Below are 27,409 nucleotides of genomic sequence, written 5' to 3' on the forward strand. Positions count from 1 at the left end.
TAACCTGGTCTATGCTTCAGTCTATAGATAGAAGTACTGAGAAAATAGCCAATAATCTGGATATTAAAAAATAAAAGTCCTCCTGATTCATAGAAATTTAACATGTCATCCTCGTTTATAGCCCTGTGTGAGTCACAGCCCACTCTTGTGATGAGATAACTGCCAGAGTATCAATGTCCTATTCTAATTACCAGTCATTAGCCATGATAGCTCTCCATCTGTAGCCTTGCTCTGGAATTGCATTGCTTGTCTAATAGAACCTTTTATGACATGCCTATATTCAGTGTGTTACAGAACACTCTCATATATTGTGCCTATTCACCAGAAACACATTTCTTCTTGAATTAAAAATCATCTGTATATGTTAGGCCATATTTATTAATACTGCCCTAAGTGTAGACACTAATGTTCACACACTCAGATTTTTAATTGCAATAATGGAATAAAAAGCCTGGAGAAATCTCAGTCTTTCCTATCATACCTGTCCTCCATTTCTGATCTGTTTCTGGCTTTGTTACCATTAATTGCAATTAAAAACCTGAACATGTGAACAAAACCTGGCACATGAAAAATGCGGCACTCACCTCAATGACTTAAAGGGACATTTGTTCTTTACTCCATAGGCGTGGTATGCAGACAACAGTCTAGGAATAACAAACAATCATGCTTCTCCAAGCCAGCAGAAGCAAAAATGACTATTAGCCCTAAACTGTAGTCTGTATACTGTAGAGGAAATAAAGTGTCCTTTTAAGTCTTTAAGGTGAGTGCCGCATTTTTCTTCTTTTTACCACTCAATTGATGGACACTCTGACACATGATATGTGATCTTTTTGGTGCATCTTGTTGGACTCTTTTTTTCTTTTTTACACCACCACTTGACTGGCTTACTTTGCATCAAAATAATAGTGGACACCAACAACAAATTGCCACTTAGCCACACCCCCTTTACTTCATCCTTACTAAGGCTATGTTGACACAGTATATAAACAATGGCCATTGTTTGTCATGATGGTTGTTTGCCGTGTCAAACAATGGCCGTTGTTTGACATATTCCTGCAGCCGATATTACCATATATTAAGAGAGAAAAAATACGTCCCACCACTAGAACTGTCCACCGGCACAGACTCAACTTCAAAATGTGCACCTGTTCACATTAGAGATAAATGGCAAGAATAAAAAGAAAAAACTGAAGGAGGCTCAATCTCAGTGGGTGCTATGTGCCATGTTAGATAATATTTAATAGTACAATAACTAATTAAAACAGTATACAAACAACTATGCAGAGTATAGGAATAGGCAATATAAAAACTATAAAATACTGAAAAAATTTCATAAAATTGCTAATAAAGTCCCGAAGAAATAGATATCACACTTGACACAGTGACTTTGTTAACAGAGTGCAATAGATATCTATCAGCCTCACCGCGCAGTTCAGCAGATTGAGTCCGGGTTAGTTCATAAGCTAGCTTATTGGTGTCTTGTACCGAAGGTGCAGATTTTACTCATGTGAGGCTGACCAGCCAATGTTGTGTATCGGACCTATTGCACAATTGGTAGAACAGTATGCGGTGATGTACTTAGATGGAAGGTGCGTTGCTCGAGTGCTCCATCAGACTGGAACTTGGCGTGCCGTGGCCAAAGCACCTAAGGCTGTCAGCGTCCTTCACAGCGGATCATCAGCATTCAATGCAAAGGGTCATCAGCTGAGTGTTGTAGGTGGAAGGTTCTTACCATGCGCAGTTCGGATATAGGATGGAATAAATGATAGATGTGGAAGATGGGTGTAGTAATTCTTTGGAAGTACAGTTCCAAAGGCTAAGGCTAGACGCGTTTCGGAAACACTCTTTCCCTCATCATTAGCGAAATGGTTACTAGTGTATAAAATCTTTCTATATATGTATGTAGTAAGTGCTTTGATTTCTGGATCTGGAATTGGAAAAGAGAAACATACAAATAACGTACTGGATTTTGTAGTACAATATCATTTATAGCTCTGCAATTCACGATAGACTCATAAGTTATACTTAGTTAGTATCCGACATACACACTGTAAATCCTAATATAATATAGATGCTTGATGGGGACATAGAAACATAAATAAAATGAAAACGCATACAAAATGCAATACAAACGCACATCCAATGTGAACTGGGTTCTGACCTCACTAGAGGACTTTATGAGATACCTGAGGAGACGGGGCCGGGCAAAGTCATGGTGCTGGTATACAGCCTATTACCTAGGCTGAATCCCAGAATTCCAGGCGGTACCCGGGCTGTCTCCGCCTTCCCCACGGACCGGGAAGGCATCTGGAATCAAATGCAGAAGGTTCGACAAGGTTCGAGTTCTATCGAACCTAAGATTTTCCAATGTTCGATCATCTCTAGTTGGGAGGGCTGTGGTAGAAGGTTGAGGGAAAGCATTACATTCTGGGAATTGGTAACTTCTCAAACAGATCACAATGACAAAATACATAACTAAGACCCTTAAAACAAATGGACTTTTTAGTGTTTTTCCAAACTGGGGGCGACAGGTGAGCAATGCTTTATCCTTCTGTGGCATTTTTTTTACCTAATGCTGGAGTACCCCTTTAAGTGACAGTGTCCATAAAAACGACTCACTTAAGACTCAGATCAGAGACTGTGTAAGACTGTGTAAGTGTGTGGTAATTTCATGTAACAGCTTGAAATAATGCTATGTATTTATCACTATTGCTAAAAAAATAAAAAAATAAAGGATATTAATTTCTTTACCATTGCTTTAATTTCAGACAAAATGCATTTGGCTAGATATGACCCTCAAACTCCTGCTCAGCACCGGCCTGCACTCTCTGGGCAGGATGAGCTCATATTACTACAGGAAAAGGTGAAAATGGGTGTCATTACTATGGATGAAGCTCTCCAAAAATTCCAACAGTGGCAGAATGAAAAGAGTAAACTAGATCTTCTTCAGCAGGTAAACAAAGAATTAAAGGGAGGATTCACCTTCTCACCCTTTATGACATTGGGTTTTACTGAATTCCTTCTTGGTTGACCCCCTATCTAGACCAAACAAATAAATGGTACTCTTGACACATGTTCTAACTGTGTATTGTGTACTGAATGTTACAGATCATCAATCCTTTCACTTTGTTGACAGAATTTAGTTAAACTTTTACTGATTGTGCAATTTTGTGTCCAAATAGAAAAAGTTGCAGCAGCTACGGGATGATATTATTGGGGATAAAACGGATGAAGTTTATGGTAAGTCTTAAAAATATGAATAGGCTTTTAATTTTTTTGTGCATTTTCTGTTTATTGTTTTCTTTTAACCCTTTCACGACCTGGGGTCATTGATTTCCCATGAGCAGATGTCTCTACATCTGCCCCCTCTCCTCTGTCCCCTGCCGCTGTTACAATCTTGTGACAGCAGCAGGGGAGAGAGGGGAGGGGGCAGAGCTCACAGGCGTGCGCCCCACGCGCCCAATCTTCCCTCCCCTCCCCGGCCTCTGTAGCCAGGAAACCGGAAGCCTGAGGCTTCCGGTTTCCATGGCTACCATCGGGGCTCTGCGATCACTTCGCAGAGCCCCGATGGACAGCGGACAGAAAATTCTCCCTCTGTAGAGGGAGAATTCTCTGTCAGAAGCCCTATAGATACTGCGGTTAACTCTCTATAGGGTTAACTCTCAGCACCGGAGAGTTGAGACGGGTCTCCGGCAGGCATAGGCTGCAGCGATGTTGATTTACAGAGCGGTGGTGGAAGGGGGTTAATGATTGCTCTAAATGCTTACATTGAATCTCTACCTTTTAACATTATTTTGTTATCAAGAACAAAACGTTGTGTTTGGGTGAATTTCATATTCATATTTCATAGTGACTGGAGCACCATTAGGCTATGTTTCCACTACGTAAAAATGACAGGCTAGAGCCTAGTAAAAACTTACAATTATAAATGTTAAAGAAGAAGTCCAGCCATTTAAAAAAAAAACGGCAGCCGGCAGGGTTGGAGGGAATGTAATAAGGAGTCTTTACTTACCTCTTCTCGTGCCCACGCTGAGTGACGGGACCAGAAGGCATATTCCCCCGAGTTGTGATGATGATGGGCAGCATGCTCAGCCCATCAACCGGGTTGTGACATGTGCAGCTACAGAGATCCCGGAGCCCGGTGGGGGTCCCACAGCAGCAATCCGGGGCTGAAGAGGCACTGAGAGAGGTGAATTAACACTCTTTATTACTTACCTCCGTGCCCCTGACTTTAAAAAAAACAAAAAACCTGAAGGCCGGACTTCTCCTTAAAATATTTTTATTAGTTGTATGATACAAGAAAATAATTGCGAAATAAACAAAAGCAGATAGAACCCTTTATTTCTATGGCCCCATTCACACATCCATAGGTGTTACCGATCCATGTCGGGGCCGTGATCCATGCCACAAAAAAAAAACAGGCAAACCATTGTGTGGCCTGTAGTTGCGGCACAGAGTGCCTATTCTTAATGAAAGGGTCTGGGCAGTTACGGATGCACATCCATAGCCAGGTCCACGGCTACTGATAGCCACACAGGTGTGTGAATTGGGCCTTAATCTGTTATGGCACTGCAAACGAATTGATGCAAACAAGCCAGGCAGATTTGAAGCTCTGGCAATGGAACACCATGTAGTCTTATATCTTTAGTGGATCCTTCTAAGTAAACAAGATTTTCAAAACAGGCAACAGCTCCTTTAGCCATTTCACCGTCAAGGATATACAGCGTGGAAAATATTTAACTCACTATCTAAATTCTTGTGTTCTACTAATGGCTTTTCATATTAAAACTCATAATCTTAGCACTTTCGCATTGGCCACTTGTCTATGTCCAAAAAGTTCACACGTATTGTTCAATAATGTCATTAGCTTTGATTAAAAGGTGAAAAGGCTGATAGTAATAAAACAATGTTTACACATTATAAGCATGTTTGTTGTCTATAAAAGTATTTACAATTCTATTTTTCCTTATTCTCTTTATATGGCTTTTGTTTTAACAGATAAGATTACTATTGTCCATCAACCAAATGGTAAGTCAATAATTCTGCATGACACTATTTATATGATCCATACTAACCAGTAAAAAAAAAATTAAGGGATACATTCCCTATTAAGGTATTATCCCAACTTCAAGATGGTGTGGTGGTGCAACATCAAGATAAAACAAGACAATGACAGATAGTCCTCCCAAAAAAGATGGCCGGCCTACATAGCAAATAATGAAAGCGAAACCTGTCTTTGAAAGTCCCTTTTACTGTATATAAAATGGTGGTCTTCTCAGAGAAGTGTTCTTTTGGAGAGTTATTATAATACTTTTTACCTGCTTATAGGGTGAACATGAGTCCTTAAAAATTTTACAGGTTGTATATAAAATGTTTCCCCTATGGGTAGGTTCAAACAGCGGAATCCACGAGGATACTTTAAGCAGATTTTGCTGGGCAGCCTCCTCTTGACGTCCTCCCCGTTCCAGAGAATCAATGATATTTGCCGGCAGATTCGACTGTCCGCCCAAAGAATTGACATGTGAATTCTTTGGGCGGATGGCGGAATCCACCAGCAAATATCATTGAGTCTATGGAACGGGAGCCCTGCGGAGTGCCCCGTGTGAGAAATCTTTGAGCGATTGAGAGCGCATAACTAGGTCCACATCCCTTTATTCTAAAGATAAGTGAGGAGGCCTTTTTGTTGAACCATGGCCCGATTCCCACATACAGCGCCGGTCTATTCCCGGGAACCGGCTGGGGGTGAAGCACTGGAAGCAGGCCGGCCCTCACCCCAGTCAGAGGAAACCTCCGTCCCTCTATGATGTGGCTCCATTGATTATAAAGGAACTGCATCATAGAGGGGCGGGGGGGGGGGGGTTCTCCCACTTGGTGCAGGCCGGCTCACCTCCAGTACTTCACCCCCGGCTGGTGCCCAGAAATAGAATGGCGCCACATGCCATGGTTAAAAAAAAGGACTGTGTCGCCAGCTTGTCCAGGCCTGCGCCATTCTATCCATGTGAAGAACTTAAAGGGGTACTCCGGGCCAGGGTTATTTTTCGTGTATGGCCCGGGAGGGGATTGATATAGAAGCCGTCGGTCACTGACCTCCCCGTTTCTAGCACCAGGTCCCGGATCTTGTCACCCCATTCTCCCGTCCCGCTGCCTCTTCCTGGTCTGAGCTGCGGCTTGAGACGTGATGTCTCAAGGCAGCTCAGCCATTCAGCGGCCGAGGTGGAACCCCGCCATGACCGCTGAATGGCTGAGCTGCCTTGAGACAGGAGAAAAGGGCGGCGCGACCCACAACCTGGCGCTGGAACCGGGGAGGTAAGTGACCGGCGGCTTCTATATCCAACCCCTCCCCGGCCATGCACAAAAATTAACCCTGGCCAGGAGTACCTCTTTAGGGTCTGTTCACACGTACAGACTCGCTGCGTATTTATCGCTGTGAGTTTCTCGCACATAAATCCACAGTGATACTGATTGCTATCAAGTCTATGTATGTGTATTCTCGCTGCGTGTTTGGTGCGATTTTTACATGCGAGTTTTGATTTTCACATGATTTTCACAGGCGAGTTCAACACCACAAAAAACGCAGCTACTTTCGTGCGAGTTTGATGCGAGTTCTGTGCGAGTTTTACGCAGCGAGTCTGTGCGTGTGAACAGACCCTTAAAGCAAATGTACTAATGGTACATTTACTTTAAGAAAAAAAAACATCTGTGTGGCACAGCTGTGAGGACAAGAGCTCTATAAATGCTAGGTGTATTTAGCCTGCTGCCACTTATTTTCATACCCTACATATCCTCACCCTAGCATTACCTGTACAAGCATTGAACCCCACTGTCACACCACAAATCCACTGAAAACTGCATTAATTTCCCTTATGACCTTTGTTCATTTATATTAAGAAATATTGTTATGGATTTTGTGCCAAAATGCAGGAATAAGTCGTAAGTTATTACATTACCAGGGTTGATTTATAGCTGGTACGTCATATCACTGTTCTACCTATATGTTTAGATGTGGACACATTACCCTTAAGGGGACTTCAATGCCTTTAGGTCAGATCGGTCACTATATAGGCTGCCATTAATACATACCAATAAACGAAGCAACATCATTTCATCACACATGGCAGGAGATCAATTTACATTCATTTTCATGTTTTTGTGCTTATATTTTTAAGAACAAATTTACTCAAAAATGCTGATACAGAGAGCGGCTTATTATAGATAAATAAGTAATATTAAAGCTCCATTTTACTGGAGTGCATCTGTACTGTGGTGTCAGGCGGCCAAAGATTGCCAGGTGTTGAAGGACCTTATAGGGGTACTACGGTGAAAATTTTTTTCTTTCAAATCAACTGGAGTCAGAAAGTTATATAGGTTTGTAATTTACTTCTATTTAAAAATCTCCAGTCTTCCATACTTATCAGCAGCTGTATGTCCTGCAGGAAGTGGTGTTTTCTGTTCAGTCTGACACAGTGCTCTCTGCTGACATCTCTGCCACCTTTGCAGTTAATAAGTATGGGGAGATTTGAGATTTTTTAATAGAAGTAAATTACAGATCTATTTAACTTTCTGACCCCAGTTGATTTGAAAGAAAAAGATTTTTGCTGGAGTACCCCTTTAATTCATAAATGCCCCCCTATGTGTTCACAGTAAGGGATATCACACAAGTAGGACATATATACCAAGAACATAGTCACGTCTGCACGTAAAACTGGCTTAGATACAGTAGTACAATTGTAAGTGACCGATCCTATTGGATGTAATTTTTAAATGTTCTTTTAAGATCAGAAAAGGAAAAAAAAAAATTTTTACTCAACAAGGTTTTTTTCTCTTCAGCCTTCCCAGGGAAAAAGAGAACAACTTATGGGATGTTTGATAACAGCATCTACCAAAAAAACAATAAATCAGCAGTAAGTTCCTCCCTTTCTTCCGCTCTGTCTTCATGTTTTTCCCTTTTTTTTTTTTTTTACTTTTATTTAAAACCTAACAGAAGTTTTACTAGACACATACATTTTTGTGATAATTAGATTTGTGATTATTTTAGCTTGTATCACACTGTTAGACCCATCCGAGGCCCACCTTACACCTTTATACTTTCACCCAATACATTGTATGGTTTTCATACACTGTACCTGTATCATATTTTTTACAGTCTTTGTCTATGTTCACCCAACGTCAAAAATAGAGAAAAAGCGGCCGCTTTTGCTATTTAAAATAATGTCTGTTATTGCCGCGATTGACCTGACTGCTATACAATGCATTGAAGTCAATGGAAAGACGGACGCCGCGGACGTCAAAATAATGATCATGGCAATTATTTTCGGACGTCTTTTGCAAACAGCAGATGTTTTTTATTAGTTGTTCACACACAGTTTTTCTTTTGTCACCGTTAGAGATGAGCGAACCGGGTTCGGGCTCGATTCCATTCGAATCCGAACGTTCGGCATTTGATTAGCGGTGGCTGCTGAACTTGGATAAAGCTCTAAGGTTGTCTGGAAAACATGGATACAGCCAATGACTATATCCTTGTTTTCCACATAGCCTTAGGGCTTTATCCAAGTTCAGCAGCCACCGCGAATCAAATGCCGAAAGTTCGGGTTCGGATCGACTCGAGCATGCTCCAGGTTCACTCATCTCTAGTCACCATCCTTTCTCTGTTTTTACTATTAAATTCAATGGACTTTTCAATTAAGACACATCCAAAGGCCCATTAGTCACCCAAACTAGAATAATGTATAAGGGGAGGCTAGACAGCTAAATAATGTCCGTTATTTTAGACTCAAAATAACAGACATCAACGGAGCTGAAAAAACGTTGTGTGAACATAGCCTTCCATAGCTTTCCAGTAATTTCTTAACTAATATTGGCCAGGCAATAATGAAAGATCAATACCAGCCTACCAACAAACCACTAAATCCCACATTCTTTACCTCAATAAACCTGATGGCTCCAAAGCTTTTGACCCACAAATAACCATTTTGCACAATCTTACTCTACTTTATATAGTTTACACTCTGAGCCCTCTACTCTCTAACCCTCTCTTTCCACTAGGGCTCTGTTACATGGAAAGATTATTGTGCAAAAAATCACTATATAAAATGTATGTCTCACTGCTGGCTCCTTATCTACCAAATATTATGAACGACCTCGCAACTACCAGCTCTCTGCCTCCTGAAATGCTAGTGGTCCTAACTGTTACTTTGCCAAAACCTGGCAAACAGATGTGCTGTATTATCAGGCCAGCTTCAGGCCTATATTACTCCTGAATAGTGATCTTAAATTATTTGCCAAAAAATTGGGCAACCACTAGACTAGAGATGATTGAACATCGGGAATTTTCAGGTTCGATCGAACTTGAACCTTCTCAAACCTTTGTCATTTGATTCCCAATGCCTTCCCGTTCCATGGGGAAGGTGAAGACAGTCTATTACCTAGGCTGTATCCCTGTTTTCCAGGCGGTACTCGGGCTGTCTCCACCCTCCGAACCTAAAAAATTTCCGATGTTCTATCATCTCTAGACTAGACTAGTTCATCTTTTGCCATTTTAGATACTTATCAGGTTGGGTTCTTCAAGGGCTGAGAAATTTTTTAATGGTATTCTCCATTTTCTTAACATCATATCAGAGGCTGGTTTGCAGCAAATGTTCTTTTCTCTGGACATGGAGTAGGCATTCGACAACATACACTAGGGTTACTTGAAGGCTGTTCTGCAAAAATGTGCTTTTCCCCCTTACATTATATCAGCCATTATGACTCTGTATACCTGTCCCTCTGCAATAGTATACACTACTGCCTTCACGATTCGGCCGATTATTGCTCTGTGTCATAGAGACAACGATCAACCAATGACAATGATCATCAGCTGATCGTTGTTTTAGATGTGGACCTAAAATCGATGGGTGCCGAACACGCATCGCTACATGTAAAAGTGATGCGTGGCTGACGATTGCCTAAACACCTGAAACCTTACATCCCTCCCCTCCTGTGCGGAGCACAGGAGAGAAGACCCGGGGTGGCGAGAGGTAAGGTGTCAAGTGTTTGGGCAAGGGCTGCATGGACATCGCTAACAATATCCATACAGCCCCTACTGCCAGATTATCAGGCCGTCTAATAGGTCCAGTAAATGAGCACCAATCTAGCAGATCGTCGTTCGTTTACTAAAATGATCGGGTCGTAGTCGGACCGTGTAAGAGTACCCTAACAGTTCAAGGCAGGGATGCCCATTGTCCCCTGTACCGACCATGAAGCACTTTGCACAACATATCAGATCACTGACGGGCTGGGTAAGCCTTCAACATTTACAATCCCTGAGCTCGGGAGTGTTCAGTTCTTGGTGGCGGTATGAAAGTCATAGAAGTAAGTTAATTATTTTCAATCACTTCTTTTCCCAGTCATATAGCAAAAAAAAGTCCCCTTCCCAGCCAACCCTTTAAAGCGACTCTGTACCCACAATCTGACCCCCCCCAAACCGCTTGTACTGTACCTTAGGATAGCTGCTTTTAATCCGAGATCTGTCCTGGGGTCTGTTCGGCAGGTGATGCAGTTATTGTCCTAAAAAACAACTTTTAAACTTGCAGCCCTGTGTCAAACTGACGTGGCCTAGAGTATCTGTGCCCTAACCGTGCACCACCCCTCCATCTCTCCTCCCCACCCTCTTTATCATTAGGAATGCCACTGGCAGGATTTTTCCTATTTCTCTGCAGTGAACACTACACAGGTGCCTTAACGATCCAGCACATGTGCCGTGTTTACACAGCTGCTGAATAGGAGAATACCTGCCTGGAGCATTCCTAATGATGAGGAGGGCAGGGAGGAGGGACAGAGAGGGTGTGCCAGCCTAATGCATAGTCACTCTAGGCCACGGCAGTTTGACACAGGGCTGAAAGTTTAAAAGTAGTTTTTTAGGACAATAACTGCATCACCTGCCGAACAGACCCCAGGACAGATCTTGGATTAAAAGCAGCTATCTGAAGATACAAGCGGTTTGGGGGAGGGGCAGATTGTGGGTACAGAGTCGCTTTAAGTTTAATGGGTTTTTAAAATACTTTTTTTTTTCAGTTTGTACCTTCAACAGATCTGTACTTTTTAATGTAATTTTTTCCACTATGATTGTGCTGTTCTTGTGACCTTTGTTTTTTTCTCTACCTATATTAAGTATTACTTAACCCTTGTACCAAGGGTTTTACTTGCAAATCATAACGTTTTATAAAAAAAAAAAATATTATTAAGTTATTTCATGTACGTGTATTACTGGGCTAAAATCCATATATAATCATCCATTTAATAATGTTTATACAGACAATGTTCTATATTTGGTTACTGTTACGCTTTCAATGTATAATTACATTTTTTGATCCTTATAGATTATGATGTCCCAAGCCTCAGAAATCTGTTCTGTATATTTGTAGTGTAATACAGCGGAAAGTTTGTGTATTATAGCACATTTATAATACGTACCAAATTTAATAACTATGAATTCTAGCAAAATAAATCATAACATAAAATCATGAATTGTAGCCTAAAGCAAAGATACAAATTCATAAATAATGAAGAATACAAAAGTCGTGGATCATAAGTTGCTGTACTCAAAGCCTTTTATTACTTTCTGTGCATTTTTTAAACAAAGATTGTTGTAATTCCTGTGTGGGTGAAGGTGTCTTAATATTGAGCTCAGAATTTTGGCAGGGAGTTAAGCATTATACGTTATTTTTTATATTAAATACTTAAAGGGGTTATCCAGGCTTAGGAAAACATAACCACTTTTCTCTAGAAACAGCAGCACTCCTGTCCTCTGTTGGGGTGCGGTTTTACAGCTTTGTTCTATTGAAGTGAACGGAGCTGAACTGTAATACCACAAACAACCTGGGGACCGGTGTGGCGCTGTTTTTGCAAGAAAGTAGATGTGCTTATTCTAATCCTACAAAACCCTTTAAAGGCTATGTGGCAGCGACAGCGCCCTAGTCGCAAAGTTACTTTTTGTAGAGTAGCTTTTATTGTTAAAAAGAATGACTATGGCAAGGGTAGGGAACCTTGGCTCCTCCAGTTGTTGAAAAACTACAATTCCCATCATGCCTGTCCGTGCATGATGGGAGTTGTAGTTTTTCAACAGCTGGAGAGCCAAGGTTCCCTACCCCTTGACTACTGTATAAACTTTTTCAAGCTAAACATTTTGTAACAATTCACTCCGCAAAGCACAATGGCTCCTCTGTTATAGACTGGTCTCACTCTCAGCCCTGTGTGTATAGTACAGATAACACATATCATTTATCTTATAGGTTTTGGCTGATAAAAGAGATGATCAACTGAAGAATCCAAAGAAAAAGCTTCAGTGATGAAAAAGAAAGTTTTTTTTTTTTTATAAGAACCCATACTGACATCAAGGATAAGTTAACGTTTTGCGGCCGTCTTTTTGAACAGCTGTCATTTTGACAGCAAAAGACAGCCAAAAATAACCAACTGATAGCCCCCTTTAGCGCCCAGGACACTGAGGAGAAAGGTATGTGTCTTACCTTGCTCCACGGCGTCAGTCCCGCTCTGTTAGTCGGGGCAAACTCCGCTCTGGAGCACCCTTAGGCGCACTGCCGCATTATCTGGACCACCTCACCTCTATTGATTATCATTAGAAGGGGCGGGCCGGATGACATGGAAATGCTCCTAAGGGTGCTCCGGAGCAGAGTTTACCCCAACTAACAGCACAGGACCGGCACCAAGGAAGAAGGTAAGAGAGACACCTTCCTCCTCACCTTCCCCGTTGCTATAGGGGGCTATCAGCAATTTAGATTCATCTAACCTGCTGATAGTTCCCCTTAAATAATGATAACAAAAAATAATGATCATGATCCTTATTTGCGTCCGTCATTATGAAAAGACAGCTGTCCCCTGCCATCAAAGTGCCTATTGGTTGTATACGTTCCAGTATTTCTTGTTATAGGCAATGTTCAAACACCGTTGAAATGACAGCCTTTTTTATTTTTTGGACGTCATGTAACGGTAAATAACAACCATTTTTTAAAAAATAATAATGGCCATTATTTTACAAAATCAGCCGTTATAACATAATACCTGATAGTTGCCGTTAAATTACCGCTGTTATTTTGACGGTGTGTGAACATAGCCATACTTTGTTGTTTATTCATCACCGTGTTCAAAATCGATGTTTTGTTTTTTTAATTATATGATGTTAATATTTACATAGTGGAGATTAGGAAGAATATATTGCCTTTATGCTCTCCCATAAGATTTATTGTGTCCATTTATGTGTAAATATATTTGACCTCGATGAGCTCTATGTAATGATTGTTCTTTTCCATTAATTGCATTTGAATTTCTTCTGGGATCTCTTACACCTTGCATTTTATTGTATTATGACATTCAGTCATTTGCCTTTTAGTTGGGGTTGTTCACACCTAATAAAGTAATGACAAACTGCTGGAAAATTACTGTGGGGGTCGGACATTATCCTTCCCAGCGATCCGTGAATAAAAGAGCCGCAGAGCTGATTTACTGTTTTTAGGTTATTCTGTGCGGTGGTGCAGGGAAAACAATAGAACAGACGCAGTGATAAAGCAGAGAAGACGTCCCTTATCTCTCATTATTTTAGAAGATGGGAATATCCCTTTAAGCCATATCAATTAATTAAAGAGATCCTATTTGTTTGAAATATTTTTGATGAAATTTCCTATCTATGAAATTTCATCAGAATTTTTTCAAACTTTAAAGGGGGGGGGGGATTTATGAAGACCGCTGTATAAGTATGCCGATCTTATATTAGGCCCCACCCCCTTTTCCCGGCAGGATTCACTAAGAGGCGCACACCTCTTAGTGAATCCGGCTTGCCAGGCGCCACGCCTCCTCTCCACCTCGTCACACCCCCCAAGCTCCCCCAGCCAGCCCATCGGGCGAGCAGGGCATGCGGGAAGCATAGGCCAGGGAAAAGGGCCGAATCTGCACCTTCTCCCTGGCGCACACCTCGGGGGACGCTTCATAAATGTTCCCCTGAGTATATATTTCTCTCTCTCTCTAAGATATATATATATATATATATATATATATGTAAATCCAAGAATTTTGCGGCACATCCGTATAGTGAAAAAAGTTGTGGTAATTATTGGTACATCAAAAAGCAAGTGCAACGTTTCAATCTCATCTCGAGACCTTTCTCAAGCCAGATGAGACTGAAACGTTGCACTTGCTTTTTGATGTACCAATAAATACCACAACTTTTTTCACTATACGGATGTGCCGCAAAATTCTTGGATTTATTTAGTTGGAGATTTAATCCAATCTCCGTTGCTAGGCACTCCAGCACTGGAACTGGGAGTGCGCTCTATTGTGGACATTATTTATATATATATATATATATATATATATATATATATATAGTATATAAATTAGAATGAAAACTATTCTAGTGTCTCTTGCAGACACTTGCAGATACTGTGCAGCTGCTATAGTAAAAGAACAATGAAGCAACCATACTTACTTGTCCAGCCATACTTACCTTCGGCACCATAAATGGCTGAAATCTCCTGAACATCTGCTCTGAAGCCATTAAGAGTGCTGGCGCCTAGGACGTGTGCAAGTGAGGATTTACACTCTGGGCTGCTGTATATAGTGATATGCTGGGTTGCTCACTGTGCTGGCTGGTTGCTCACTGTGCTTGCTGACAAGTGGTTGAAAATAAGTGGAGTTTAAAAAAGGAGTTGTTGGTGATTCTGTGGGTTTGGAGTGACTGATATATTGTTGTTTTTGTGCAATTGTGTGGTGTGTATTGCTGCAGCGCATAGATAGATAGTACCATAGCTGCTTAGTTAAACAGGTCCAAACAGTTTTTTTTTTCTCTGGTCTGCTCTGCACCTGGGGGTGGGGTTAATTGATCTCAGGTGCTTAAATCAAGGCTCAGCACTCACTGTGTGTGCTTGCTGACAAGTGGTTGAAAATAAGTGGAGTTTAAAAAAGGAGTTGAAAGAAGGAGTTACAAGTTCTGGTAAGTGCTAAATCTCTTTCTTTTTCACTGTTTTTGTTGCACTGAGGATGATGGCTAGCAGGATGGAAGGATTCATTCAGTGCGCAGTCTGCCGCATGTACGCACAACTAGAGCAGGTGTTCCAGGGTGAGTACCGCTGTGACAGATGTGAGCATGTTGCCCATCTAGAAGCTCGAGTTAGAGATCTGGAGAAGTATATTGCAACACTGAGGGAACTTGGCCACCTTGAGAGGGAACTTGGGCTCACTGAGCAGTAAGTTAGTGGGTTAGAGATGGAGGGTGGTGATATAGATCAGGAGGCCCAAGTAAGTAGCTGGGTTAATGTAGTTAGAGGGACCAGTAAGGGATCCAAGAAAAGGAAGGCCACTTCTCCTACTATATGCCCAAGCAAAATTGCCAAGTTAGGTGATGATGCAAGGGCATCTGTGTCAGAAATGGCAGCTCTAGTGGAACCTGTTCTCCCTAACAGCCGGGGGACCAGTCCAACTAGTAGTGGGCGGGATGGTATTGTAGGTAGGCCTAGACAGCTAGTGGTTGTAGGGGATTCTATAATCAGGAAGACGGATAGAATAATTTGTCGCCAAGACCGCCTCAACCGAATGGTTTGCTGTCTCCCTGGTGCCAGGGTTCGGCATGTGGTGGAAAGGGTGGATAAATTACTTGGGGGGGGCTGGGGATGACCCAGCTGTCGTGGTCCATGTGGGAACCAATGACAGGATACAAGGTAGGTGGAGGTCTATTAAAAATAATTTTAGAGAACTAGGTGCTAAGTTGAAGGGGAGGACCTCCAAGGTGGTATTCTCTGGAATACTGCCTGTGCCATGCGCATCGCAGGAAAGACAGCGGGAGCTTAGGGAGTTAAATGCATGGCTCAAGTCATGGTGTAGAGGAGAAGGGTTTGGGTTTTTAGAGCACTGGGCTGACTTTTCATTGGGGTACAATCTGTTTTCCGCAGATAATTTGCACCTTAACCTCTTAAGGACATAGGACGTACCGGTACGTCCTATGTCCTCATTAGCACTTCAAAGCGGGGCCGCGCGGCGGCCCCGCTTTGAAGTGCCGCGATCCCGGGTGCCGCGTGTAGCCCGGGACCGCCGCTATTAGCGGGCACGGTCCGATCGCCGTGCCCGCTAATTAGATAATCGGAGGCAGCTGTCAAAGTTGACAGCTGCCTCCGATTACCGGAGGCAACGTTTCCCTGGTGTCTAGTGGGGGAGATCGCTCCTCCGGGACCTTGTCCCGGAGGAGCGATCTCCGTTACTGATGCCGGCCGGGGACGCGTCCAAGATGGCGCCGTCCTCGGCTCGGCACTCGTTTGTTTCCGGCTGCAGCAGCCGAAAGCAAACGAGTGCCGATCTCATGGATCTCTGCAGCATATCTATGCTGCAGAGATCTCTATGAGAGATCAAAGTATATATACTAGAAGTCCCCTAGGGGGGCTTCTAGTATATGTGTAAAAAAAAAAAAAAACGTGTTGTTAATAGTAAAAATCCCCCTCCCCTAATAAAAGTCTGAATCACCCCCCTTTTCCCAGGTTTTAAATAAAAGTAAACAAATAAATAAATAAATAAACATGTTTGGTATCGCCGCGTGCGTAATCGCCCGAACTATTAATTAATCACATTCCTGATCTCGTACGGTAAACGGCGTCAGCGCAAAAAAATCCCAAAGTGCAAAATTGCGCATTTTTGGTCGCATCAAATCCAGAAAAAATGTAATAAAAAGCGATCAAAAAGTCGTATATGCGCAATCAAGGTACCGATAGAAAGATCACATCATGGCGCAAAAAATGACACCTCGCACAGCCCCATAGACCAAAGGATAAAAGCGCTATAAGCCTGGGAATGGAGCGATTTTAAGGAATGTATATTGGTTAACAACGGTTTGAATTTTTTACAGGCCATCAGATACAATATAAGTTATACATGTTATATATCGTTTTAATCGTAACGACTTGAGGAACATGCATAACAAGTCAGTTTTACCATAGGGCAACCGGCGTAAAAACACATTTCCCCCAAATAAAAGAAATGCGTATTTTTTTTCAATTTCACCACACTTTGAATTTTTTTCTGGTTTCGCAGTGTACTTTATGCAAAAATTCAGCCTGTAATTGCAAAGTACAATTAGTGACGCAAGAAATAAGGGGTCATGTGGGTTTCTAGGTGGAAAAATGCAAGTGCTATGACCTTTTAAACACAAGGAGGAAAAACCGAAAACGTAAAAACGAAAATGGGCCATGTCCTTAAAGGGTTAATGGAAGGGGGTCCACTGTGCTGGGGGAGAGAATCCTAGAAGGGGTGGAGGGGTTTTTAAACTAGGGATGTGGAGGGAGGACAATGTGTGTAATATAGTGGCGGATAGGTTAGAGAGGGGACAGAACAATGAGGAGGGAGGAGAAGGGTCCTGTGGGGGGAGGATAAAAACAGTGCATAGGGAGATCCATATGTTGCGGATGAACAGTGAGGATGATTGTAGCCACAGCACAGTAATAAATCCCATTTCTTATAATGAAGCCGTTAAACTCGATGGTAATATAAAGTGTATGGTTACTAATGCCAGAAGTCTAGCCAGCAAGATGGGGGAGCTAGAGGCCTTGGTTCTGGTGGAGTCCATTGATGTGGTTGGTGTGACTGAGACATGGCTGGACTCCTCACATGACTGGGCTGTCAATATTCAGGGATTTACGTTGTTCAGAAGGGACCGGGTGGGCAGAAGGGGAGGAGGAGTATGTCTGTATGTCAGAAATGATATTAAAGTGAGTGTAAAAGATGCAATAGTGGGAGATGACTGTGATGATGTGGAAGCATTGTGGGTAGAACTACAGAAGGAGGAAAAGAGGGAAAAAATTATTCTTGGTGTAATCTATAGACCCCCCAACATTACTGAGGAGGTAGATGGCCAGTTGAATAGACAAATAGAGCGGGCTGCCCGGGAGGGGACAGTAGTGATAATGGGGGACCTCAACTACCCAGATATAGATTGGGGTCACGGTTCAGCTAAAACCACAAAGGGGAGGGAATTTCTTAACCTCCTGCAGGATCATTTTCTGGGCCAGTTTGTGGAGGAGCCAACTAGAAGTGATGCCTTGTTGGATCTGGTTATTTCTAACAACGCTGAGCTGGTTGGGGATGTCACTGTCCATGAACACCTGGGGAATAGTGACCACAATATAGTGACTTTTAGCTTAAAGTGTAGAAAAGAAAAACATGTTGGGAGGGCAAAAACTCTTCATTTTAAAAGGGCCAATTTTCCTGGGTTAAGGGCAGAACTTCAGGGCATAGACTGGGGGCGGCTGCTGTCACATACGGATACAGCTAATAAATGGGAAATCTTCAAATCCACATTAAATAACTGTACTGCCAAATATATTCCAATGGGTAACAAATATAAACGGTTAAAATCCAATCCCACATGGCTTACAACCGAGGTTAGAAGGGCTATAAATGAGAAAAAAGGGGCATTCAAAAAATATAAATCAGAGGGGTCAGCTGTAGCATTTAAACATTACAAAGAAGTCAACAAAACCTGTAAAAATGTAATAAAAGCAGCAAAAATCCACAATGAAAGGCAGGTAGCTATAGAAAGCAAAAGAAACCCCAAAAAATTCTTCAAATATATTAATGCAAAAAAACCAAGGACAGAGCATGTAGGACCCCTAAATAATGGCGACGGGGAATTAATAACTGGGGATCAGGAGAAAGCTGAGTTACTTAATGGGTTCTTCAGTTCTGTATATACAAAAGAGAATGGAGCTGTGGTGGGTGGGGCCAGTACTGAGGTGGGTGGGGCCAGTGCTGCTAACACATGTAATGTACTGAACTGGTTTACTATAGATATGGTCCAAGATAAATTAAACAAACTCAATGTAACCAAAGCTCCAGGGCCTGATGGATTGCACCCCAGAGTTCTTAGGGAACTCGGTTCTGTAATTTCACTACCCTTGTATGAAATATTCCGTGATTCTTTGCTTACTGGTATTGTGCCGAGGGACTGGCGTAAGGCAAATGTAATGCCGATCTTCAAAAAGGGCTCTCGAACTTCCCCAGGTAACTATAGACCCGTAAGCTTAACGTCCATTGTGGGGAAACTATTTGAGGGGCTTATAAGGGACTACATCCAGGAATATGTAGTGGCTAATAGTATTATAAGTGATAACCAGCATGGTTTTACTAAGGACAGAAGCTGTCAAACCAACCTAATATGTTTCTATGAAGAGGTAAGTAGAAGCCTGGATGGCGGCGCGGCTGTGGATATAGTGTACCTGGATTTTGCAAAAGCGTTTGACACAGTTCCTCATGGACGTCTGATGGGTAAGTTAAAGTCTATCGGTTTGGAAAATTTAATGTGTAACTGGATTGAAAACTGGCTTAATAATCGTACCCAGAGAGTGGTGGTCAATGATTCCTACTCCGAATGGTCCCCGGTAATAAGTGGTGTACCCCAAGGGTCAGTACTGGGCCCTCTTCTGTTTAACTTGTTTATTAATGATATTGAGAATGGAATTAACAGCAATGTTTCTATCTTTGCAGATGACACCAAGCTTTGTAGTACAGTACAGTGTACAGTCTATGGAGGATGTGCAGATGTTACAGGATGACTTAGACACACTGAGTGTTTGGGCGTCCACTTGGCAAATGAGGTTCAATGTGGATAAATGTAAAGTTATGCACCTGGGTACTAATAACCCACATGCATCATATGTCCTGGGGGGAGTTACTCTGGGAGAGTCGCTGATAGAGAAGGATCTGGGTGTACTTGTAGATAATAGACTACAGAACAGCACACAATGTCAGTCAGCTGCTTCTAAGGCCAGCAGGATATTGTCATGCATTAAAACAGGCATGGACTCACGGGACAGGGATATAATATTACCGCTTTATAAAGCTTTGGTGCGGCCCCATCTGGAGTATGCCGTCCAGTTTTGGAACCCGATTCATAAAAAGGATGTTCTAGAGCTGGAGAGGGTACAAAGACGGGCAACTAAACTAATAAGGGGAATGGAGCATCTTAGTTATGAGGAGAGATTAAAAGAATTACATTTGTTTAGTCTGGAGAAGAGACGTTTAAGGGGAGATATGATTAACTTATTTAAATATATAAATGGCCCCTACAAGAGATATGGGGAAAAGATGTTCCAGGTAAAACCCCCTCAAAGGACAAGAGGGCACTGCCTCCGCCTGGAGAAAAAAAGGTTCAATCTCCGGAGGCGACAAGTCTTCTTTACCATGAGAACTGTGAATCTGTGGAACAGTCTACCCCAGGATCTGGTCACAGCAAAAACAGTAGAGGGCTTCAAAACAGGGCTAGACAAGTTCTTAGACCAAAATAATATAAATACATATGTATAGAACCTATCACCCCTCCCCCTTCCCTGTATCCATCCCCTCCTTGGTTGAACTTGATGGACATGTGTCTTTTTTCAACCGTATTAACTATGTAACTATGTAACTATATTACATAGGAGATAACTTCTGAAGTCTGAGGGGCACAGGGGCCCTCAGGAGGTTAGAGGTCAAGTATGGCCGATCCACAATGTAACTCTAATATCTCTGGATTATTCCACTGGCCACAGTATTATGTGCAGGAGGATTACATGTAGTGACACAACCTGACATCCCCACTGCACCCTGTAATGTCTCAGTACCAGGAGACACCAGCTTAGGCAACCTGAAAAGTAATGTGCCCCTTCTCCCACAATGAGAAGTGAAATCTGATTGGTTGCTAGGGACAACTGAGCCAGTTTCACTTTACACCATGTTTGATAAATCTCCCCCATTTAGTTTTTTTCCCTGCACTTACTATTGCATCAAGGCTTCTCTTCCTGGATAACATGATGATGTCACTTTCTGGATAACATGGTGATGTCATTTCCTGGATAACATGGTGATGTCACAACCCGTCTCCCAGAGCTGTGCGAGCTGTGGCTGCTGGAGAGGATGATGGCTGAGGGAGGATGAGGGATGCTCAGTGTCCCCCCAGTGCCTCAGTGTCCCCCTGCCATCATCCTCTCCAGCAGCCACAGCCCGCACAGCTCTGGGAGTTCAGTCGAGACATCACCATGTTATCCAGGAAGTGACATCACCATGTTATCCAGGAAGTGACATCACCATGTTATCCAGGAAGTGAAGTCTTGATGCAGTAAAAAGTGTAGGGAAAAAAGCACTTTATGTGTATTTCCCATAATAAGTGTATAATGGTGACTTGTATAACTTTTTGGGGGCAATACAATACAAAAATATTTGCCGGACTTCTTTAATTTATTAACATATATTTCTTCCTGCTCTGTGGATGTTTACTTAATGTGCTCAATAAAAGACATGACCAGTATAACGGTTTGTGTGTTGTTTATAGGAATATACAGCACACAGGAGGAGTGGGACCCTGCTCTTTAGCTTTGGCAGACCATGGGATTGGGAACTGCTGGGGACACAAACGTTAGTGTCAGCAGAGGGGGCAGTTTCACCCCTCACTGCTGCCACATAACAGAAGTATATATGTAAATAAAAAACTATATCTTTTAAAAAAAAAAAAAAATTACATTGTAAAGTGATATAATTTTATTGATGCAATGTATTAGAAACATATTTTTAGTCTTTGGAGTACCCCTTTAACTAAATTGTTATACAAATTAAAAACCCTCATATCTCCGTAACACAAAAAAGGTGTATCATCGGGGCACACTAAGCTATTTCATGATAGTTACATCTCAGTTTTGGGAAACAGAAATGTCCCAGTGTTACATTTGTGATAAACTCACCTTAAAGTGTTTGTCACAAAAAAAAAAAAACACACACACACACCTTGATTTTAATACAGACATGTCCTTGTCACAATTTACTACCGAAAATCCCAGAGATAGTTGTTCTGTGTGCGCTTTAACTGTTCAACAGAGTAGTATTTACCAGGGAAGCAGTCAGGTGTGCTTCTGCCATTAGGCCAGTTGAACTGCACATAGGGAACTTAACTACTATATGAGGCAAAGACGGTGCCTAACTACTATATGGGGACACACGGGGGCTAAATACTACATGTGAACACAGAGGGGGCCTAATCACTATATGAGAGCACGGAGGGAGTCTTATACTGGGGGGGGGGAACATGGGGGTTTAACTACTATTTGGTGATCTTAATACTATATGGGGGCACAAAGTGGACCTACCTACTATATGCGCTAGAGCAAGGAACCTAAAATGTCTCTGTGGCAGATGGCGATAAGAAGGTTTGTGGCTTGGGCCGGATAGAAGAGAACAGTAAACGATTCCGATCAGAGACAACGTCAACTGTAAAACACCGGTTATTATTCCACTGTAACCATTTACACGTTTTTCAGAGAATATGTAGCACTGGTATCTATCGATATATGGTCAGTCACTATATAGGGGGATTGCGTTTGTGACACGCCTGTGGAGTTCTGGGTCATCATGAATTTTTTGTTTCTCCAGGCAAAGTCTGCAAATGACATTCACACTGAGAAGTCACAAACACTAGGGAAGTGTCCTACAACACCCCACCCCTTAGTGGGCGCCCCACAACCTCAACAGACTCGGTAACAAACTTATTCCTCTGACACCTTAAGTTCTACCTGAAATTAAAAATAGTTTTAAAAATAGTACTAATCTCTGTTGTTACATAACAAGATATCATAACAGGAACATTCAAACACCGGCTGGTGTTCATCCAGTATAACAACAGCCATTGTTATACTGTGTGTGAACATTGCCTTAAAAAGTATCCAGACTCCTAGATTACATTGCTCTCTCATTTATTGATTTATGTTTAAAGGACACCAGTTTCGGCACTACATTGTCCACGTTATAATAAAAACCTAACATTCTAGTGAGAGAAACCTTAGCAGAATATTTTGTCTCAAGAAAATTTTCACTTTGAAACGAGAAATATAATAAATGTTCAAATGTAAACCTGCAGTGTTGATCCAGAGGAAGGCAAAAACCAGGAAAGAATGTCAAGGCATATTGAGAACAGTTAATGAGTAGTGTAGAGTGGAGTTGGCAAACTGTTCAGGTTCGGAAATGTTCTTGTTTATTTCTGAACTCCTGATGAACTTGAATTGGGGGAGAAACACGTCGAGACCTGGTGTCAGATGTGTGGATGCTACCCATATGGCTTTTAAGCAACTCAGTTCCTGTCATATGTATGGGTCAACCTTGTTGCCTTTTTTTTGCAAGTGCACGAGTATGTGACTCTAGTACATTGTAGTAAGCGATATCACACATTTATCTTTATCTCCTGGACTATTTTTTTTATCTCCTGGACTATTTTTTTTTTTTTTTGAAGTGCTGTGGAATCTGTGTGTGATATACAAATAAAATAAATGAATAAACAAAATAAAAGTCTTCCTATACTTATCAACAGTTATATGTCCTGCAGGAAGTGTTTTCTTTTTAGACTGACTAGAGGAGTTCAAAGGGAATTTGCTACTGCTCTGGACAGTTCCTGTCTTGTCCTGAGATGTCAGCAGAGAGCAGTGTTTCAGACTGAAAAGAGTACACCACTTCCTGCAGGACATACAGCAGCTGATAAGCATGAGAAGACTTGAGATTTTTTTTAAATAAAAGTAAATTACAAAGCTATATAACTTTTTGAAACCAGTTGGTATGAAAAAAAAGTGTTTTCTGGATAACCCCATTAATATCTTTTAGTGCATCCAACTTCTCCAGATGCCGTGAGTCAAATACAGATCATTTCGGTTTGGAGAATATTGCTGAACACAAATAGCTTGGCAAGTCTACTCAACACTAGTAATGGGTCACTGCTGGGGATCTCCAGTATTCACTGTTTTATGACAATCCGGTGCTGCGGCTGCTTTTCCAGTTAAAAAAAAAAAAAAAAATCTTACAGAAAAAATTAGAAGCAATGCTGCTCCTATACTTGTCACATTTAAAATCTATTAACACCTTTATATGATTTAGCCTAATTAGTTTTCTTAAATATTGTGAAGTTTTTCATGTCAGTAGCCTTTATGAAGTGTATCATTAAAATTACATTAGGTTTCAGTAAAAGGCTTATCACTGGAAGGTATGCAATCTCTCCTAACAATAATTGTAATTAATGTCAGTGCAATGATTAGTGCGCTTCTTTCCCTTGGGATTCAAGACTGGAGAAGTAAAGCAACATCCCAACAGCTGCAGTTCGAGCACTTCCAGATCTGCCTGAAAAATAACAACTTTTTCCCATTTCCAGTCTATAGTTAGATAATGTATGTATAGCAAAATGTTGATACTTGAGACTAGAGATGAGCAAATTTACAGTAATGATGTAGTGAATTGCTTTGTTATCTCTGCAATCCACTCATCAGCAGGCTACTTTTTAACTCATTGCCTCCCTGGGTGCTGGGAAAAGCTGGATCCAGTACTGGGAAAGTGGGAGGAATTCACCAGGACTGGATCCAGCTTTTCCCAGCAACCGGGGAGCAGCGGCACTGAGTTAAAAGGCAGGCGGCTGATGATCAGATTGCAGAGATAACAAAGGGGTTCTGCATGTATGTAAAACATCAGTGTTGAGTGGACCTGAGTGGAACTGTTCAGGTTTAGCAATATTCTCCAAACCAGAACGCTCGGCATCTGATTCCCCATGGCTGCAGAATTTGGAAAACATGGATTTAGCCATAGGCCATAGGTTGTATGCATGTTTTCCTGGCAGCCCTAGGGCGGCATCCAACTTATGAAGCCGTGGGAAATCAAATGGCAAGCATTCGAGAACGTTGCCGATCCCGAACAGTTTGAAAAGTCATCTCAACACTATAAGGCTATGTTCACACTACGTAAAAGTACGGCCGTTGTTGCCATCGGCAACAACGGCCGTACTTTTTGCGGAGTGCAACATAACCTTATCTGATATGGGATCCTGGACGGAACGTATACACATCGTATATGCTCCGGCCGGGATTCCATACGGGGCCGCAAATAACTGACATGTCAGTTTTCTGCGGCCGGAATTCAGTGAATTCCGGCCGCAGAAAGCACTGTATGGGAAGCTCTGATGCGGACGCGCGCTGATGCGCCTGCATCAGAGCTCTGCGGCCGGTCGGATCATCTGCGTACCTGCCGTGATGATCCGGGCACAGACCGTCCGGGTCACGGAACGGCCTGTCTGATACGTTGTGTGAACATAGCCTAAAACATACAAGACTAGTTTCCACGGGTAAAACCAGCGTAGTTTCTGTCATATATACTGCACAGATTTCTACATCAAAACTTTGTGGTTTCACTATGACAAAAAAAAATGGAAGATAAAGCGTGTGGTTTTCAGAGACCATGTGGCATTTTTTTCTGTGCAGAGAAAGAAGTCACTTCTTTTGTATAGCTCTACTTTGTGTTTCCATTGGGGAAAAAAAAGACTCTGGAAGGTTATGTTTACACACTGTACAAACTACGGCCGTTCCTATTTCAAAGTTGGTGGGGATCTCCTTTAACAGCAGAGGGTAAAAACAACTTCTTTCACATATAGGTAGTGTGTGACTGCCTCCCCCCCAGTCTTTGCCTGTAATTGAAAAAAATACAAAAGCATCGAAGACTGAAGTAGCAGTTTTTTAAACGTACTGTGAGTGACGCCTGTGTTACGGTCCTTCTACACGAAGCGATTATCAGCCATACTTGACCGAGTACCAGCCGTTCCATCCGACAATCATGTCGTGTAATAGTTGAAAGGAAACGATCAGCCAACATGCACCATGTCAGCTGATCATTGTCTTTCAGCATGTTCTAAAATCACGATGACAATAGCGACGGTCTGCTCCCTGTCTTTCCGGGTAATAGGAGCTGTGTCAGCAGACTGATGCTCTTTTCTATGGGACACCCGGATGATCTAAGGATCAGTGTGGCAGCCCGCCCCTTTACGCTCTATGAGGGGGATTCATCAAACATGGTGTAAAGTGAAACTGGCTCAGTTGCCCCTAGCAACCAATCAGATTCCACCTTTCATTCCTCACAGACTCTTTGGAAAATGAAAGGTGGAATCTGATTGGTTGCTAGGGGCAACTGAGCCAGTTTCACTTTACACCATGTTTGATAAATCTCCCCCTGCATCTGTGCATGTAATAGAACAGACAGCAAGCAGGGAACAAGGAGGAAGCAAGCACTGACATGACAGCGCTTGCTTCCTCCTCAATATCCGGCCGTGTAATAGGGCCCTTAGGGTCAAGAGTCTTCATGTCACAATCTACCATTGTATGTTAATACTGTATATAGAAGATCTATTGTTTCCCTGATCCCATAGAATGCGACAACTCCAAACACTTCAATGTATCCCAGCGTATAGTAACGCACCTTTCTGAAATAAAGGCAGTTTTATCATTCCAGCGCTTTCAAACAAACTAGCCCCAAAGGTTTTTTAAGTCTTTGAAATGACATTATGTAAGGGTTCATTTGCAGTAAAGTATAGCGCTTTGATAAATGAGTCTCATTATAGGCTCTCAATGTAGCGGTGCAATGTTTCTGAAACACAAACGCAATAATACATTCCCCCAAAAAACTGCAGTGTACATTCTGCGAAACCTTTAAAGAACAAATCATGGAATCATAAATATTTTATCGTGCCATCTGTTGTGTTCGCTCGGTCCCAGTATACAGTGTGTAGAATTTAGTGACAAAGCATGAGAAAAATAAAAATTCAGAAAATCGATGTATTCTCAGTGTAACATACACAGATGAATATTCTGCGGAAGATAAATATCTTTAATAACCTGTTAAAATTTTATCCCATAACCAAATGAAACTGAACACTTAAAGGGCAACTCCAGCTATTTTTTTTTCTTTCAAATCAACTCATGTCAAAAAGTGCCAGAGATTTGTAATTTACTTCTATTATAAAATCTCAAATTTTCCCTTACTTATCAGCTGCTGTATGTCATAGACATAGACTTAAATATGCTGGACATACAGCTACTGATGAGTACTGGAAGATTTGAGATTTTTAAATAGAAGTAAATGACAAATATCTGGCACTTTCTGACACTGGTTGATTTGAAAGAAAATTATTTTTGCTGGAGTTGCCCTTTAACCCTGGTTGTAAACAGAACCTCTGGCATGGCTGTGTAGGGGCAGGTAGTTACAACAGGAGCACGGTATTATGAATAGACAAATCCAACCTGCTGATATGTTAGTCGTGTGCTCCATGGTCTAGTGAGACCATTAGGAGAACTGGGGCACTAGTTAGGAGCACTTCCTGCCCCCACAGCACCAACCTGCCCCTGGTCAGACCGCCCCTTTCTATTGATAATGAATGGAGCAGGCCAGCTGGGGGCCAGCCAGATCGGCGCTATGTAGACAGGCAGTGTTCCTAAAGGGTGCGCCAGTGCTCCTAATGGTCTCACCAAACCATGAAGCACAACAACTAACAGCACCAGAATGGCGCCGAGGAGGAAGGTAAGAGACATGCCTTAATAATAATAATATTTATTTGTATAGCGTC

General features: G+C 42.0%; 1 protein-coding gene across 1 annotated transcript in view; it reads left to right on the forward strand.

Annotated features, from left to right (window-relative positions):
- Positions 1-12,539, forward strand: part of BANK1 (B cell scaffold protein with ankyrin repeats 1) — a 195,340-nt gene extending 182,801 nt beyond the window's left edge. Inside the window, exons 15-19 of the mRNA XM_069976799.1 lie at positions 2,769-2,953; positions 3,183-3,240; positions 4,999-5,028; positions 7,828-7,901; positions 12,267-12,539. Of these exons, the coding sequence (XP_069832900.1) occupies positions 2,769-2,953; positions 3,183-3,240; positions 4,999-5,028; positions 7,828-7,901; positions 12,267-12,323 (404 nt within the window). The 3' untranslated portion in view covers positions 12,324-12,539. The remainder of the gene's footprint in view (positions 1-2,768; positions 2,954-3,182; positions 3,241-4,998; positions 5,029-7,827; positions 7,902-12,266) is intronic.
- Positions 12,540-27,409: the final 14,870 nt, after the last annotated feature.

Source organism: Dendropsophus ebraccatus, chromosome 7 (genome assembly GCF_027789765.1).
Source record: "Dendropsophus ebraccatus isolate aDenEbr1 chromosome 7, aDenEbr1.pat, whole genome shotgun sequence".
In the NCBI taxonomy this organism is placed as follows: Eukaryota; Metazoa; Chordata; class Amphibia; order Anura; family Hylidae; genus Dendropsophus; species Dendropsophus ebraccatus.